This window comes from Oncorhynchus masou, chromosome 24 (assembly GCF_036934945.1).
Source record: "Oncorhynchus masou masou isolate Uvic2021 chromosome 24, UVic_Omas_1.1, whole genome shotgun sequence".
Taxonomy (NCBI): Eukaryota; Metazoa; Chordata; class Actinopteri; order Salmoniformes; family Salmonidae; genus Oncorhynchus; species Oncorhynchus masou.
Window position 1 is genome coordinate 106,321,713 of NC_088235.1, and position 14,809 is coordinate 106,336,521.

At 44.7% G+C, this 14,809-nt stretch overlaps 1 protein-coding gene across 1 annotated transcript in view; it reads right to left on the minus strand.

Annotated features, from left to right (window-relative positions):
* The window catches only part of niban1a (niban apoptosis regulator 1a), a 38,692-nt gene extending 24,144 nt beyond the window's left edge, over window positions 1-14,548 (minus strand). The window contains exons 1-3 of the mRNA XM_064935995.1: window positions 14,333-14,548; window positions 6,461-6,591; window positions 427-555 (exon numbers count right to left, since the gene is read on the minus strand). Of these exons, the coding sequence (XP_064792067.1) occupies window positions 427-555; window positions 6,461-6,591; window positions 14,333-14,387 (315 nt within the window). The 5' untranslated portion in view covers window positions 14,388-14,548. The remainder of the gene's footprint in view (window positions 1-426; window positions 556-6,460; window positions 6,592-14,332) is intronic.
* Window positions 14,549-14,809: the final 261 nt, after the last annotated feature.

The window sequence follows — 14,809 nt, forward strand, 5'->3', positions numbered from 1 at the left end:
GTCATTAGGGCTACTGGATCTTTTTCTGGTATTTATTTCGCTAAAGTATTCATTTTCCGTATGCCACCTATTCACACATTCAGATCAAATGTTGCCCAATGACTATGTCCTATCTCAGGGTTCCCCAACTGGCAGCTCGTGGGCACAAATATATATAGAGATTTTAATTTTAATTTTGGAAATCTGTTCCATAGTATTCCCATGGTCGTATACAAATGTAAGGTTTGAAATTATTATGTTTTTGTCAAATATTACATCTGTTTGGGCTTCTTGTGGTCAATTTGCAGTCTACAAATGATTTGTAATTATGTTCCAGCCCCCTGACCATCCGCTGAATAGTTTGTATTCCTGCATCTGAATGTAGTTGATGGTCCCAGTCCTATATCATGGCTGTTAGTAAGACTGTCATAAGAGCATCCTGCTCACCTCAAAGCTGTCGTGACACTCCAGGCAGTAGTTGGCGCGAACCACCATGTATCTCTCCTTCCACTTCCGGGTATAATCAAAATGGAGGACCTGTTCCTCATACAGCACCTCCCCTGCCTTCGGAGGACCCTGAATAAACAAAGAGATGATGTCATGATGCCATGTCCATCTCCTCAGTGGTAATCAAAACAAAGTTTGAGGCGAAATACTTATTTTACTAGCGCCTAACAATGCAGTAAAATGTCAAACAAGTATACAAATAATCAAAACGACAACAACAAGAAATCGTGAAATGTTGGGAACGAATCCAATGAACCCAAATAGCACTGTAACAGTAATCCAAATGTAATCTATATGTATGTACACCGTATGAATTTACGGAATAAATACTAAGAATGATATGGAAAGCAGTAGATATATTAGAATGAGCTATGTCAAGAATCCAGTACACACAATATCCTGTAATGACTAAGCAAAAACAGGTTTTATAATTTTTGCAAATTTATAAAAGAATAAAAAACTGATATATCACATTTACATAAGTATTCAGACCCTTTACTCAGTACTTTGTTGAAGCACCTTTGGCAGTAATTACAGCCCCGAGTCTTCTTGGGTATGACGCTACAAGCTTGGCACAACTGTATTTGGGGGGTTTCTCCCATTCTTCTCTGCAGATCCTCTCAAGCTCTGTCAGATTGGATGGGGAGCATTGCTACACAGCTATTTTCAGGTCTCTTCAGAGATGTTTGATCAGGTTCAAGTCCGGGCTCTGGCTGGGCCACTCAAGGACATTCAGAGACTTATCTCGAAGCCACAATTGTCCTGGTGGAAGGTGAACCTTCACCCCAGTCTGAGGTCTTGAGCACTCTGGACCAGGTTTTCATCAAGGATCTCTCTATACTTTGTTCCGCTTATCTTTCCCTCAATCCTGACTAATCTCCCAGTCCCTGCCGCTGAAAAACATCTCCACCGCATGGTGTTGCCATCACCATGCTTCACCGTAGGGATGGTGCCAGGTTTCCTCCAGACGTGATGCTTGGCATTCAGGACGAAGAGTTCAATCTTGGTTACATCAGACCAGAGACTCTTGTTCTTTAGTTGCCTTTTGGCAAACTCCAAGTGGGCTGTCATGCGCCTTTTACTGAGAAGTGGCTTCCGTCTGGCCACTCTACAATAAAGGCCTGATTGGTGGAGTGCTGCAAAGATGGTTGTCCTTCTGGAAGGTTCTCCCATATCCACAGAGGAACTCTGGAGCTCTGCCAGAGTGACCATCGGTTTCTTGGTCACCTCCCTGAACAAGGCTGAGGAGTATTTCTGTCTGTAATAAAGCCCTTCTGATTGGCTGGGCCTGGATCCCCAGTGGATGGGTCAGCCTCTCAAGTGGGTGGGCCTATGCCCTCCCAGGCCCACCCATGGCTGCGCCCTGGCCCAGTCATAAGAAATCCATAGATTAGGACTGAATTCATTTATTTAAATTTACTGATTTCCTTACTGTATGTGAACTGTGACTCAGTGAAATTGTTGCATGTTGCATTTACATTTTTGTTGACTATAAATATGCAGTGTGTGTGTGAACAGTGTAACTAAAATGCAATGTACAGCAGTATAAATAATAGAATGAGCCGTTCGAGAATACAGTATTTAAATACACGCTACAAAACCCCATGGCAAAATGGATAAAATTGCAGGAATTTAAGTCACTGAAGACTGGTCCCTTTAATAATGTTTACAGTATATACAGTATAGATACAAATTAGTGGATACACCTGTCAGCCACACCCGTTGCTGACAGGTGTATAAAGCTGAGCACATAGCCATGCAATCTCCATAGACAAACATTGACGGTAGAATGGTCTTACTGAAAAGCTCAGGGACTTTCAATATGGCACTGTCATAGGATGCCACCTTTCCAAGGTAGATTTGCCCCGGCCAACTGTAAGTGCTGTTATTGTGAAGTAGAAACATCTAGGGGCAACAATGGCTCAGCCACGAAGTGGTAGGCCATACAAGCTCACAGAACGGGACCGCTGAGTGCTGAAGCGTGTAAAAGCTGAAGCGTCTGTCCTCATTTGCAACACTCACTACAGAGTTCCATACTTCCTCTGGAAGCAACGTCTGCACATGAACTGTTCGTCAGGAGCTTCAAGAAATGGGTTTCCATGGCCAAGCAGCTGCACACAAACCTAAGATCACCATGCGCAATGCCAAAAGTCTGCTGGAGTGGTGTAAAGCTCGCCGCCATTGAACTCTGGAGCAATGGAAACGCAATCTCTGGAGTGATGAGTCACGCTTCACCAACTGGCACCAGAAAACTAATCTGGGTTCGATGGAAGCCAGGAGAATGCTACCTGCCCCAATGCATAGTGCCAACTGAAAAGTTTGGTGGACGAGGAATAATGGTCTGGAGCTGTTTTTCATGGTTCAGGCTTGGCCCCTTAGTTCCAGGGAAGGGAAATCCCAACTCTACAGCATACAATGACATTCTAGATGATTCTGGACTTCTTGGCAACAGTTTGGAAGGCCCTTTCCTGTTTCAGCATTACACTGCCCCCATACACAAAGCAAGATCCATACAGAAATGCTTTGTCGAGATTGGTGTTGAAGACTGGCCTGCACAGAGCCCTGACCTCAACCCCATCAAACACCTTTGGGATGAATTGGAACGCTGACTGCGAGCCAGGCCTAATCGCCCAACATCAGTGCCCGACCTCAGTAATGCTCTTGTGGCTGAATGGAAGCATGTCCCCGCAGCAATGTTCCAACATCTAGTGGAAAGCCTTCCCAGAAGAATGGAGGATGTTATAGCAGCAAAGGGGGACGAACTCCATATTAATGCCCATGATTTTGGAATGAGATGTTTGACGAGCATGACTTTTGGTCATGTAGTGTATATACATCGATCAGTAGTCTCTAAGGTGCAGGGTAGCCAGGTATCCGGTGGTAGCCAGATAGTGACAGTGTCTATGTTTCAAGGCACGGTACCGGGCAGAAGCCGGCTAGTGATGTATGTTTTAACAGTCTGATGGCCTGGAGATAGAAGCAGTTTTTCTGTCTTTCAGTCACAGCTTTGATGCACCTGTACTGTGTCCGCCTTCGAGATGTTAGCTGAGTGAACAGGTCGTGGCTCAGGTGTCTGAAGTCCTTGATGATCTTCTAGATGTTAGTGGAGTGAACAGGTCATGGCTCAGGTGTCTGAAGTCCTTGATGATCTTCTTGGCCTTCCTCTGACACTGGGTGCTGTATACTGTATGTCCTGCAAGGCAAGAAGAATGCCCCCGGTGATGCGTTGGGCTGACTGCACCACCCTCTGGAAAGCCCTGTGGTTGCGAGCGGTACAGGAGCCATGACAGGTGGTGATACAAACCGACAGAATGCTCTCGATGGTGCATCTGTAGAAGTTTGTGAGGGTCTTAGGGGTAACACCAAATTTATTCCGCTTCCTGAGGTTGAAGAGGCACTGTTGCGCTTTCTTCACCACGCTCTTTGTGTGAAGGGTCTATTTCAGGTCCTCATCGATGTGCATGCGGAGGAACTTGAAGCTTTTGACCCTCTCCACTGCACCCCCGTCGAAGTGGATGGGGGCGTGCTCTCTCTGCTGTCTCCTGTAGTCCATAATCAGCCCCTTCGTTTTGTTGACTTTGAGGGAGAGGTTATTTTGCTGGCACCACTCTGTCAGAGCTCTCACGTCCTGCCTGTATGCTGTCTTGTCGTTGGTAATCAGGCCTTCAACTGTTGTGTCGTCAGCTTGGAGAGCACTATGGTGTTGAAGACTGAGCTGTAGTCAATGAACAGCATTCTTCCATATTCCTCTTGTCCAAGTTGGATAGAGCAGTGTGCTGGGCAATGGCAATTGTGTCGTCTGTGGATCTGTTGGGGTGGTATGCAAATTGTAGTGCGTCTTCTAGGGTGTCGGGTAAGGTGGAACAAAGGAGGCTGGTGGGAGGAGCTATAAGAGGATGGGCTCATTGTAATGGCTGGAATGGAACGCAGACACATGGTTTCCATATGTTTGATACCGTTCCATTTATTCAATTTCAGCCATTACAATGAGCCCATTCTCCTATAGCTCCTCCCACCAGCCTCCACTGAGGTGGAGGTGATTTGATCCTTAACTAGCCTCTCAAAGCACTTTATGATGACAGAAGTGAGTGCTTCGGGGCGATGGTCATTTAGTTCAGTTACCTTCGGCTTTCTTGGGTACAGGCGCAATGGTGGACATCTTGATGCAAGATGGGACAACAGACTGGGAGAGATAGGGAGAGATTGAATATGGTCTGCACATACTCTGAGGACAGCTTGGGATGCCGTCTTAGCCGGCAGCCTTGCGAGGATTAGCACGCTTAAATGTCTTACTCATGTTGGTATCTGTACTGATGGCGCAAAAGCCATGACAGGGAGACATCGTGGAGTGGTAACGCGCTTGCAAGCAGTTGCTCCTGATGCCACTTGGGTCCACTGCAGCATCCACCAAGAGGCTCTTGGGTACACTGCAGCATCCACCAAGAGGCTCTTGGGTACACTGCAGCATCCACCAAGAGGCTCTTGCTGCCAACGGAATGCCTGACAGCTTGAAAGACGTTTTGGACACGACAGTGAAAATGGTTAACTGTGTTAAAGCAAGGCCCCTGAACTCTCGTGTATTTTCTGTACTATGCAATGATATGGGCAGCGACCACGTAACGCTTTTACAACATACAGAAGTGGGCTGGTTATCAAGGAGAAAAGTATTGACATGTTTTTTTAATTGAGAGACGAGCTTAAAGTTGTCTTTACTGACCATCATTTTCAGTTGTCTGACCGCTTACACAATGACGAGTTTCTCACACGACTGGTCTATCTGTTTTTTTTCTCACCTGAATGATCTGAATCTCGGATAACAAGGACTCTCCGCAACTATATTCAACGTGCGGGACAAAATTGAGGCTTTAATTAAGAAGTTGGAGCTCTTCTCTGTCTGCATTAAAAAGGACAACACACAGGTCTTTCCATTGTATGATTTTTTGTGTGCATATGAACTCAAGCTTACAGACAAGGTCATATGTGATATTTCAAAGCACCTGAGTGAGTTGGGTGCGTAATTACACAGGTACCTTCCCAAAATGGATGACACAAACAACTGGATACATTATCCCTTTCATGCCCTGGCTCCAGTCCACTTAGCGATATCTGAAAAAGAGAGCCTCATCGAAACAAGCGGTTCTATGAAAATTTTATTTAATCAAATCCATTGCCAGATTTCTGGATTGGGCTGCGCTCAGAGTATCCTGCCAGGCAAATCGCACTGTTAAGACACTGATGCCCTTTGCAACCACATAGCTATGTGAGAGTGGGCCTCACTAGCATGAAAAACTAAATACAGGCACAGACTGTGTGGAGAACATCATTTAAGACTGAGACTTTCCAACCCAACATTACAGAGTTGTGTGCATCCTTTCAAACACACCCTTCTCATTAACCTGTGGTCAGCTATTCACCATTTTTGATTAACAAATAAGGTTTATATGTAAGATGGTTAAACTAAACCGCAAAATGATTGATTATTTTTATATTATTGTATGTGCCCTGGTCCTATAAGAGCTCTTTGTCACTTCCCACAAGCCAGGTTGTGACAAAAACTCAAACTCATTCTTATGTTTAATAAATGTATCGTATAGTGTGTGTGTGGCAGGCTTACAATGATGGCAAAAAACAACACCTGAGAGTAAGCTGTCCCTGGTGCTAGAGGGGGTACAGCTGTCCCTGGTGCTAGAGGGGGTACAGCTGGAGGTTGAATGATTAAAGAGGTGCGGGATTATAAAAGGTTTGGTAACCACTGTGTCAGACCAACGTTGAACCGTCCTTAGCATTGGTGCTTCCTGCTTAAGTTTCTGCCTTTTGGCAGGGAGGAGCAGAACGGAGGCGTGATCCGATTTGCCGAAGGGAGGGTGGGGAAGGGCCTTGTCCTGGAAGGGAGGCGTGTTCTCTCTTCGTCAATGGAGAGATCCATTGAACACACACACACACACACACACACACACACACAAAAACTCCTTACCCTCTGTTTGAGGAGCTGTTTTATTTTCTCTTTCTGTTGCTCCAGCTCATCCTGGACTTGGGAGAAGAAGACCACAGAGTACTGTCTCCTGTAGTGGGGACTGAACTCCTTCAGCTCTGCCTCCGCACAACCTATTAACAACAACACACAGACATACAGTAACTATTAGCATTATACAGTAGTAGCAGATAACAGAAATAGTGATGGTAATTCGGGCTAGGGGGTAGTATTAGGAAGTGGACAGGAAAAGGAGAAGTTCTGATGAGGCTTACTTCATAGACCTTGATTCAGCCCTAAAACTCCTGTGCCTCTAACTGGAACTCCCCCTTTGCTCATCAGTATTTTTCCACTGTGAGCTGTGCCCGTACCGTATCGTCTTACACAACACCTAGACTGCCAGGGAAGTCACTCAAGCCCTTCACACTGACACACACAAACCAGGTGACATCATAGGGACTGTAGCCTATGTAGGGGATCACAGCACACAGAGCGTAGAGACTACATACGGCAGTCGTTACTGTTCATTACACCCCCTCTACCTCTCCTCTCCTCTCTCTTTCGCTCTTTCTCTCTCTTGCTCTCTCGCTCTCTTTCTCTCTGACTAAGGGTTGCATGAGTAAGTAATTGGGTGTATGTACTGGCCCAGACTGTCTTTCTCTGTGCAGAGGGCCATGCGGTACTCCAGTCCAAGGCCACCAGACTACCCTCTCAGCATCAAGCAGATCCCTTACACACACACACACACGCGCTGCTCTACCTCTCTCTGATGACTGTCAGATCAGACAACTACACACAAACAGTCTCCCATTTCACTTAATCATTCCCAGGCAGATCCATGAATATGGATCTAGTTCTGTGGAAAAGCAAAACAGACGGATAGAGGTATGGAGGGCCTGTGACTCTGTCAATAACAGCATCCTTGCCCAGAGATATTCCATATACTAAGACTGAATCTGTCAGCAGTGCTACAGGTCTCAGAGATCATATTGCTGTACAAGATTATCTAGATGTAATGAGTGTGTCTGTAATGAGTGTGTCTGTTGACTGCACTGTCATTACCTCAGTGTGTAATAGCAGGATGTGTTACAGAAGATACGAAGTGTGTGACCACAGAGCTCAGTGTATCACTATGGAAACAGTGATGTTTCATTTTTGAAAAACCTGCTACAGTACAGAACAGCTAAACCCCTCTTTTACCTACTACAGTACAGAACAGCTAAACCCCTCCTCTACCTACTACAGTACAGAACAGCTAAACCCCTGCTCTACCTACTACAGTACAGAACAGCTAACCCCCTCCTCTACCTACTACAGTACAGAACAGCTAAACCCCTGCTCTACCTACTACAGTACAGAACAGCTAAACCCCTGCTCTACCTACTACAGTACAGAACAGCTAAACCCCTCCTCTACCTACTACAGTACAGAACAGCTAAACCCCTCCTCTACCTACTACAGTACAGAACAGCTAAACCCCTGCTCTACCTACTACAGTACAGAACAGCTAAACCCCTCCTCTACCTACTACAGTACAGAACAGCTAAACCCCTGCTCTACCTACTACAGTACAGAACAGCTAAACCCCTGCTCTACCTACTACAGTACAGAACAGCTAAACCCCTCCTCTACCTACTACAGTACAGAACAGCTAAACCCCTGCTCTACCTACTACAGTACAGAACAGCTAAAACCCTCCTCTACCTACTACAGTACAGAACAGCTAAACCCCTCCTCTACCTACTACAGTACAGAACAGCTAAACCCCTCCTCTACCTACTACAGTACAGAACAGCTAAACCCCTCCTCTACCTACTTACAGTACAGAACAGCTAAACCCCTCCTCTACCTACTACAGTACAGAACAGCTAACCCCCTCCTCTACATACTACAGTACAGAACAGCTAAACCCCTCCTCTACCTACTACAGTACAGAACAGCTAAACCCCTCCTCTACCTACTACAGTACAGAACAGCTAAACCCCTCCTCTACCTACTACAGTACAGAACAGCTAAACCCCTCCTCTACCTACTACAGTACAGAACAGCTAAAACCCTCCTCTACCTACTACAGTACAGAACAGCTAACCCCCTCCTCTACCTACTACAGTACAGAACAGCTAAACCCCTCCTCTACCTACTACAGTACAGAACAGCTAAACCCCTCCTCTACCTACTACAGTACAGAACAGCTAAACCCCCCGTTTACCTAAAGTACAGAGCAGAGCCTCACATGATCCATTCAGCTTGGTCCTGCATCATCAACTTTTAAGCTAAAATGTGGATTAAAAAATATATATATTTATGAAATTCCTCCTGTATTCCCTTCCAGCCCGGACGAAATGGAGAACAACAATGCATTGATGGAAGTTGGATAATGGTGAAATGATTAGAGTGCACGTGTTGAGAGCTCATTATTTGCAACAGTGTGACACAAGTCAATATTATCCAGGACAGGGTATCTGGTGTTATTCACTTAACTGTATCAATAACCAAGAGAGAGAGACAGAGAGATCAACATTTTCAGTGGAACTCCCCCCCATGAGGCATTGTTGTTTTTTCCTCAGGTCTCCGCTGTTAAACAATAACCTGGTTGAAGGTAGTTCCGTCTCCTCTCTCTGTGTGCCCTAACAAGGCCATTTCCCCACTGATCACTGCAGTGCTTATCAGACTAAAGCCTCCCTTCCTCATATCCACATTCCTCTTGCTACGGCACTCACAGAGTGGATATCCTGCAGCACAGAGCCATGACCCAACCCGTAACATTGTTTGCTCCCATTTCATTCAAGATGCTTGTGTGTGTGTGTGTGTGTGTGTGTGTGTGTGTGTGTGTGTGTGTGTGTGTGTGTGTGTGTGTGTGTGTGTGTGTGTGTGTGTGTGTGCGTGCGTGCGTGCGTGCGTGCGTGCGTGCGTGCGTGCGTGCGTGCGTGCGTGCGTGCGTGCGTGCGTGCGTGCGTGCGTGCGTGCGTGCGTGCGTGCATTTATCTGTGTGGATGCAGTAGTGTGTAAATGAACGGATTGTCTATGTTGTATCAAACTAATGATGTAACTCTGAGTGATCATACTCAGAGTTACATATAATACAAGTTTACTATAATACCACCTGACCTGGTGCCAATGCATGGGGAACTGAAGAGGAAGTATCTGTCTCATGCTTGAAACATGTTTTATTTTGGCTGCATTACACTGAGGCTGGATGTGTCAACCAGTTTGAGGTGTGAGCGGTACCCATCTTCAGGAGTGAATGCAGGCACTGCATTTCAGTGCTAGAGGCATCACTACAGACCCTGGTTCGATTCCAGGCTGTATCACAACTGGACATAATTGGCAATCCCATATGGCGGCGCACAATTGGCCCAGCATCGTCTGGGTTAGGGGAGGGTTTGTTCTTGACTGACGTGCCTAGTTAAATAAAGGTTAAATAAATTAAATAAAAACATCTTCAGGAGTGTGTAGTGTTTGTGTTGGGGCAGGCTGGAAGAGCAGGACTCTCCAGTGAAACAGGGCTTACTGTGCTGAAGCACTCTTCCACTGAACACTCGTACCATACCGCACAGTCTCAGGCAGACCTAAACACAAGGGGTGCATGTTTTGGTCTTTGCCCGAGCGCTATACAGCTGATCAAATAATCAAAGCTTGATGATTAGTTAATTATTTGAATTAGCGGTCTAGTGCTCGGGAAAAAAACAAAATGTGTACCCCTTGGGGATAAGCTGAGTTAGGCTATATGACACCTATATGACACCTATATGACACGTATATGACACCTATATGACACCTATATGAGACCTATATGACACCTATATGACACGTATATGACACCTATATGACACCTATATGACACCTATGACACCTATATGACACTTATATGACACGTATATGACACCTATATGACGCCTATATGACACCTATATGACACCTCTCCAGTGCTCTGTATACTTTTAAGCCCAACGCGGGAGGCTGAAAAAATACTTAGTGGTCGCCAAAGTTCCGGAGCATGTCTTTAACATCCTCCAACACATGATCCATACAACCTGTAAAGCCATTCTCTGTAGACCAGACTGTAAAGATGCTGATCGCCAGGCCTGCTTGCCATTCAGGTCACAAGCAGTAAAAGTTCATGTTTATGTCACGTCACTACGTGAGCAGCGTTCTAAAGACCATATGTTCAGTCTCTGAAGTAGTGTGTGTTGGTGTGTGTGTGTGTCAATGAGACAGTCTTCTAGTCACTCCCCCCTGCTGGTTGCTAACTTCCTTTCACACAGCATTTGCATGTCTGCTGTGCTTCGAAAGGGAAAATACTAATAAACAAATGTTGGTAGTGGTTTTAAATATTGAGCGCCCAACAATCAGCAGACCAACCCAGAGCAGGGTCATAGGCAGGAGGTTACACCTGTGTGTTAATGGTGTTGTGTTGTTGGATGGCAAGCTCAACAGGCTATACCATTACATCGCCCATCCACAACCCCATTCATCACCCCATTATGTAAAGGAGCTTCTTCAACCTAGTTCTGTGGAGTAGGTGTTGTCACGGTGAAAAGGGTTTTGTGTTCCGATGAGATTATTTGAATTTTTAGAGGGAGTTTTTTTTGGGATGTGGGTTTGGCTCAATTTGCAGAGCATTGGCACACACACACACATACACACACACACATACACAAACACACACAAACACACACACACATACACAAACACACACAAACACACACACACACACACACAAACACACACACACACACACACACACATAAGACATGACTAGGATGTTGTGCCATTCCATCCACTGCCTGTGTGTGTGTTATGTATTGTACTGTATGTGTGTGTAACACAACTTGATACCACAAGAACTGTTACTGCCATAGGTTAACTATCATAACCTGGTCCTGCAGTATTACGGATGTCTGGGGTTGAAGCTGTAACATAGCTTTTTATGAACCATCACTCAAAACAACTTCGAACAACTAGTCACTGTCATTCAAAGTACTAACTGACCTAAACCTGGGCATTGACCATGGGAATGTGTCTAGTGTTGTAGCAGTACCACAGATAGACCAATGAGACAGATAGTTCACCAGATGTATAAATGTGAAGCATCCGCTTGGCGTTTCCACTCACTACCAAATATGGTAGTGGGAAAGCCCAGTGGCCAGCAGTGGGAGAAAATGGAACGAGATGGATTTTGGCTGACATTCTGCAAATTTTCTCATCGATAAAACATTTGATCTCAATACAGTTTTCTGTTTCCAAAACTGAATCAACATTACCCTTTTCCAAAGTTTAAAAACATTGTGTTGTTTAGGAGGACTGAAAAGGCGAATTGAGCTATTGCACAAGCGCAATTCAGAGTAGGCGTTCCGTAATGGTAATATGCAAATATGTGCTAGAATGCGCCAATAGGATCTCGCTTGCTCGTGCTTGGCTCTGCCCACCTCCTTGTATGTTCTGCCCGCTATGACTCATTTGTTTCCCTTTGAAACGACAGGCTGTGGTCTATCTTGGTATAGTTATAAAAATCTTTGGCAGTACCACACAGTGGCATCATACTAACAAAAACACAGCTTGCCTGTGTGGAAAACATACATTTTCTTCAGGTGATGTCATACCAACCGACATCCCTTTCATGTGTTGCCCCATAGAAGAGGATTTACTGCGTCATTGTAGTTTGGCTCGGTTCTATCAGATAAAAACAGCCACTTTCATTTATAACAACCATAGTTGCTACTGCACACGGAACTCAACCATACCATGACACAATTCAATAGTCAGACATCGTGCAGAAACTCTTTGTCATTCAAACTGGAAGCTTGATGGCTCAATGTTTGTATGGGAGTTGATTTGTCTTTCTTTGTTTAATACACAGTGCTGACCACTCAGTCAACAAGCCTGAATAAACAACAGGTGGGCTCGCTAGCAGCGCTGCTTAGTCTCTGTAGAAACACTCTAGCTTGAGCCAATTGTTTGAATATCTCAGAGATTGTGTCATTCCAGCTGGGGGAAACTGGCAACAGCAGAATAATGGCAAGCTGACTATTCATTCAAAGAGAAATAATGCCTGCAAAAAAAATGTACTTCCTGGAAAAGCAAAAGCTCTAATAATAATGTATCCTGTATTTCTGTGCAATTGGTCATGTTTACATGTTTTGTGTCCTGAGCTCAGAGGACCATGAAGCTCTAGAGTTTACAGGCCAATCACACGCCAGCTCAAGTGGCCCAAGGATATAGTTTTGATTTGACTCTGTGCTTTTCATAGGCAGCAGCATATGCTCTCTGACTGATTCAGTGTTCATTGTCAGTGATGATTGTCCATGTATATTGATATCATGGATCACACACATTGCAGTAATTCAGAAGTCAGTTATGTTCTGGAGGGAGCCCGGCTCTGTGACAGTCAGGTAACTGTATATAGTGTCACCTCAGATATTGTTCTTCAGACTTCATCTGACAATTAAAATTAATTCAACATCTTCAAGACTCTTGAGAAGGGTAATGATGACACTTAGTAATGACAGAAGCTTCATTCTATCGGGTAGGGTTGTCTGTTAGTGAATCACCATACAGACACTCGCAACAGGGTGGAACCCACACACCCACAGACAATTCATGGTAATGGAATCACTAGCTCAAACAACTAACCCTGTCTGTACCACTGCCACCCAAATTTGGCCTCTGAGGCTTTTGTTGGAGGAGTAAGGAACGTTATCACAATGAAAAGAGGCATCATCGCTTTGGACAGTGTTATTATTCATATCAGATAATTGTTAATGGTAGAGAATGACATGGCTAAGCACTTTCCATTAGCACCTGCCGCCAAACACACACAGACACACATAGACACGCACACAGGAACACACACACACACACACACAGTGAATGAGAAATGCATCCTCCTTTGTACACTGTCCCCACCCGTATGTTTCTCAATAGTCACCACAGTAACCTGAAGAGAGGAAGAAAGGTAAAACAGGTCCGGGAACTTGACTACTTCTCATTTTTCAGCTGCCTGCAGGGCCAGAATGACAGGACTGACCTGATAAAGCACTGCCAGATACAACTGGACAGACGGACAGACAGGACAGGAAGGCGTGCGGGTGGCGGGACGGACGGACAGACAGACAGACAGACCCTATACTGTTACTGTATAATTCCCATGACATGAAAGTTAAAGTATGTCTTTGCTGTCAAATATCTAGGCTACTGATATAACATGATGCAGGCTACAGCCACATCTGACCAGACAGTGTAGCTATCATCCAGGATGATCCTAACACCAGACGGTGTAGCTATCATCCAGGATGATCCTAACACCAGACGGTGTAGTTATGATCCTACATTCCATCCATTTGTTTAATGTGAGATCTTTCTCAGATGACATTGACAATGCAATTTGTTATTTGCTCATTTTACACGGTAGACTAGGGTCACCTCAAGTGTCATTCAAAAATGTACACTGAATCATCTCTATGCTATGTCTCATAGCATATTTCACATTTCACAAAATATTATGCTTTTTAGGATATTCCAATGTGTCGTCCCCCGTCCCCTCCAACAGTCCATGATTTGATTTGAATATCTGTCTTTTCCTGAACAAACATGAGGTAAAAAGATTATATGATACAAAGAAAAACGGGTTCCACGAGTTCAAATCTATTCTGTCAAAGACCAAATCAAGCTCGTAGCCTAAGCTATGTGACAGTGTGAATCGTGAAGTAGAAAAAAAGTTTAATAAATTGTTTTGTCAAATTTTGTCAATGGAAAACAGAGTGGCATAATCTTACCATAAGCTTGCCGTCTCCAGTAAATGTTTACCGCGCTAACGCGTCTATAGTGGAGCGAAAGGTAAGAGCTCACATAATCATTTGAAAAAGCGTCCTTTACCTCTTATGTAGTTGGATTTACTTTCATCCAGGAGACTGGACGGTGATATCCCCATGGTGGCGAGCTGATGTGGACAAGGGTCTACTCTCTGCACGTTGGGTTAACTCCGGTGTAGTCTCTCGTATCGATCGCTGCGTCGCACAGTGTAGATGCCTCTCTCTCCCTCTCTCTCCCAGTGACTGTCATTCAATGCCAGCTGTTATTGTGAACTCCCCATCCCACAAGCGCCACTTCCTCGTTCTCGTTCATTCTTTGGACCATATGCCACTGGCCTAGCACACACCCCCGCAGCCCGACCTCCGGAGCCCCCCAAGATATATATAATTAAAAGTTAAAATTCTAGTAAAAATCTCAGTCTCATGGAAAAATGTATAGAATAGCAAGAAATATGCTCAGAGATTCTGGACAATCCTTGTCCAGAAGGGAAACTTTTATCTTAAAAAAATAAGGATTTTCTTGCATTATTTTAGCTTAAAA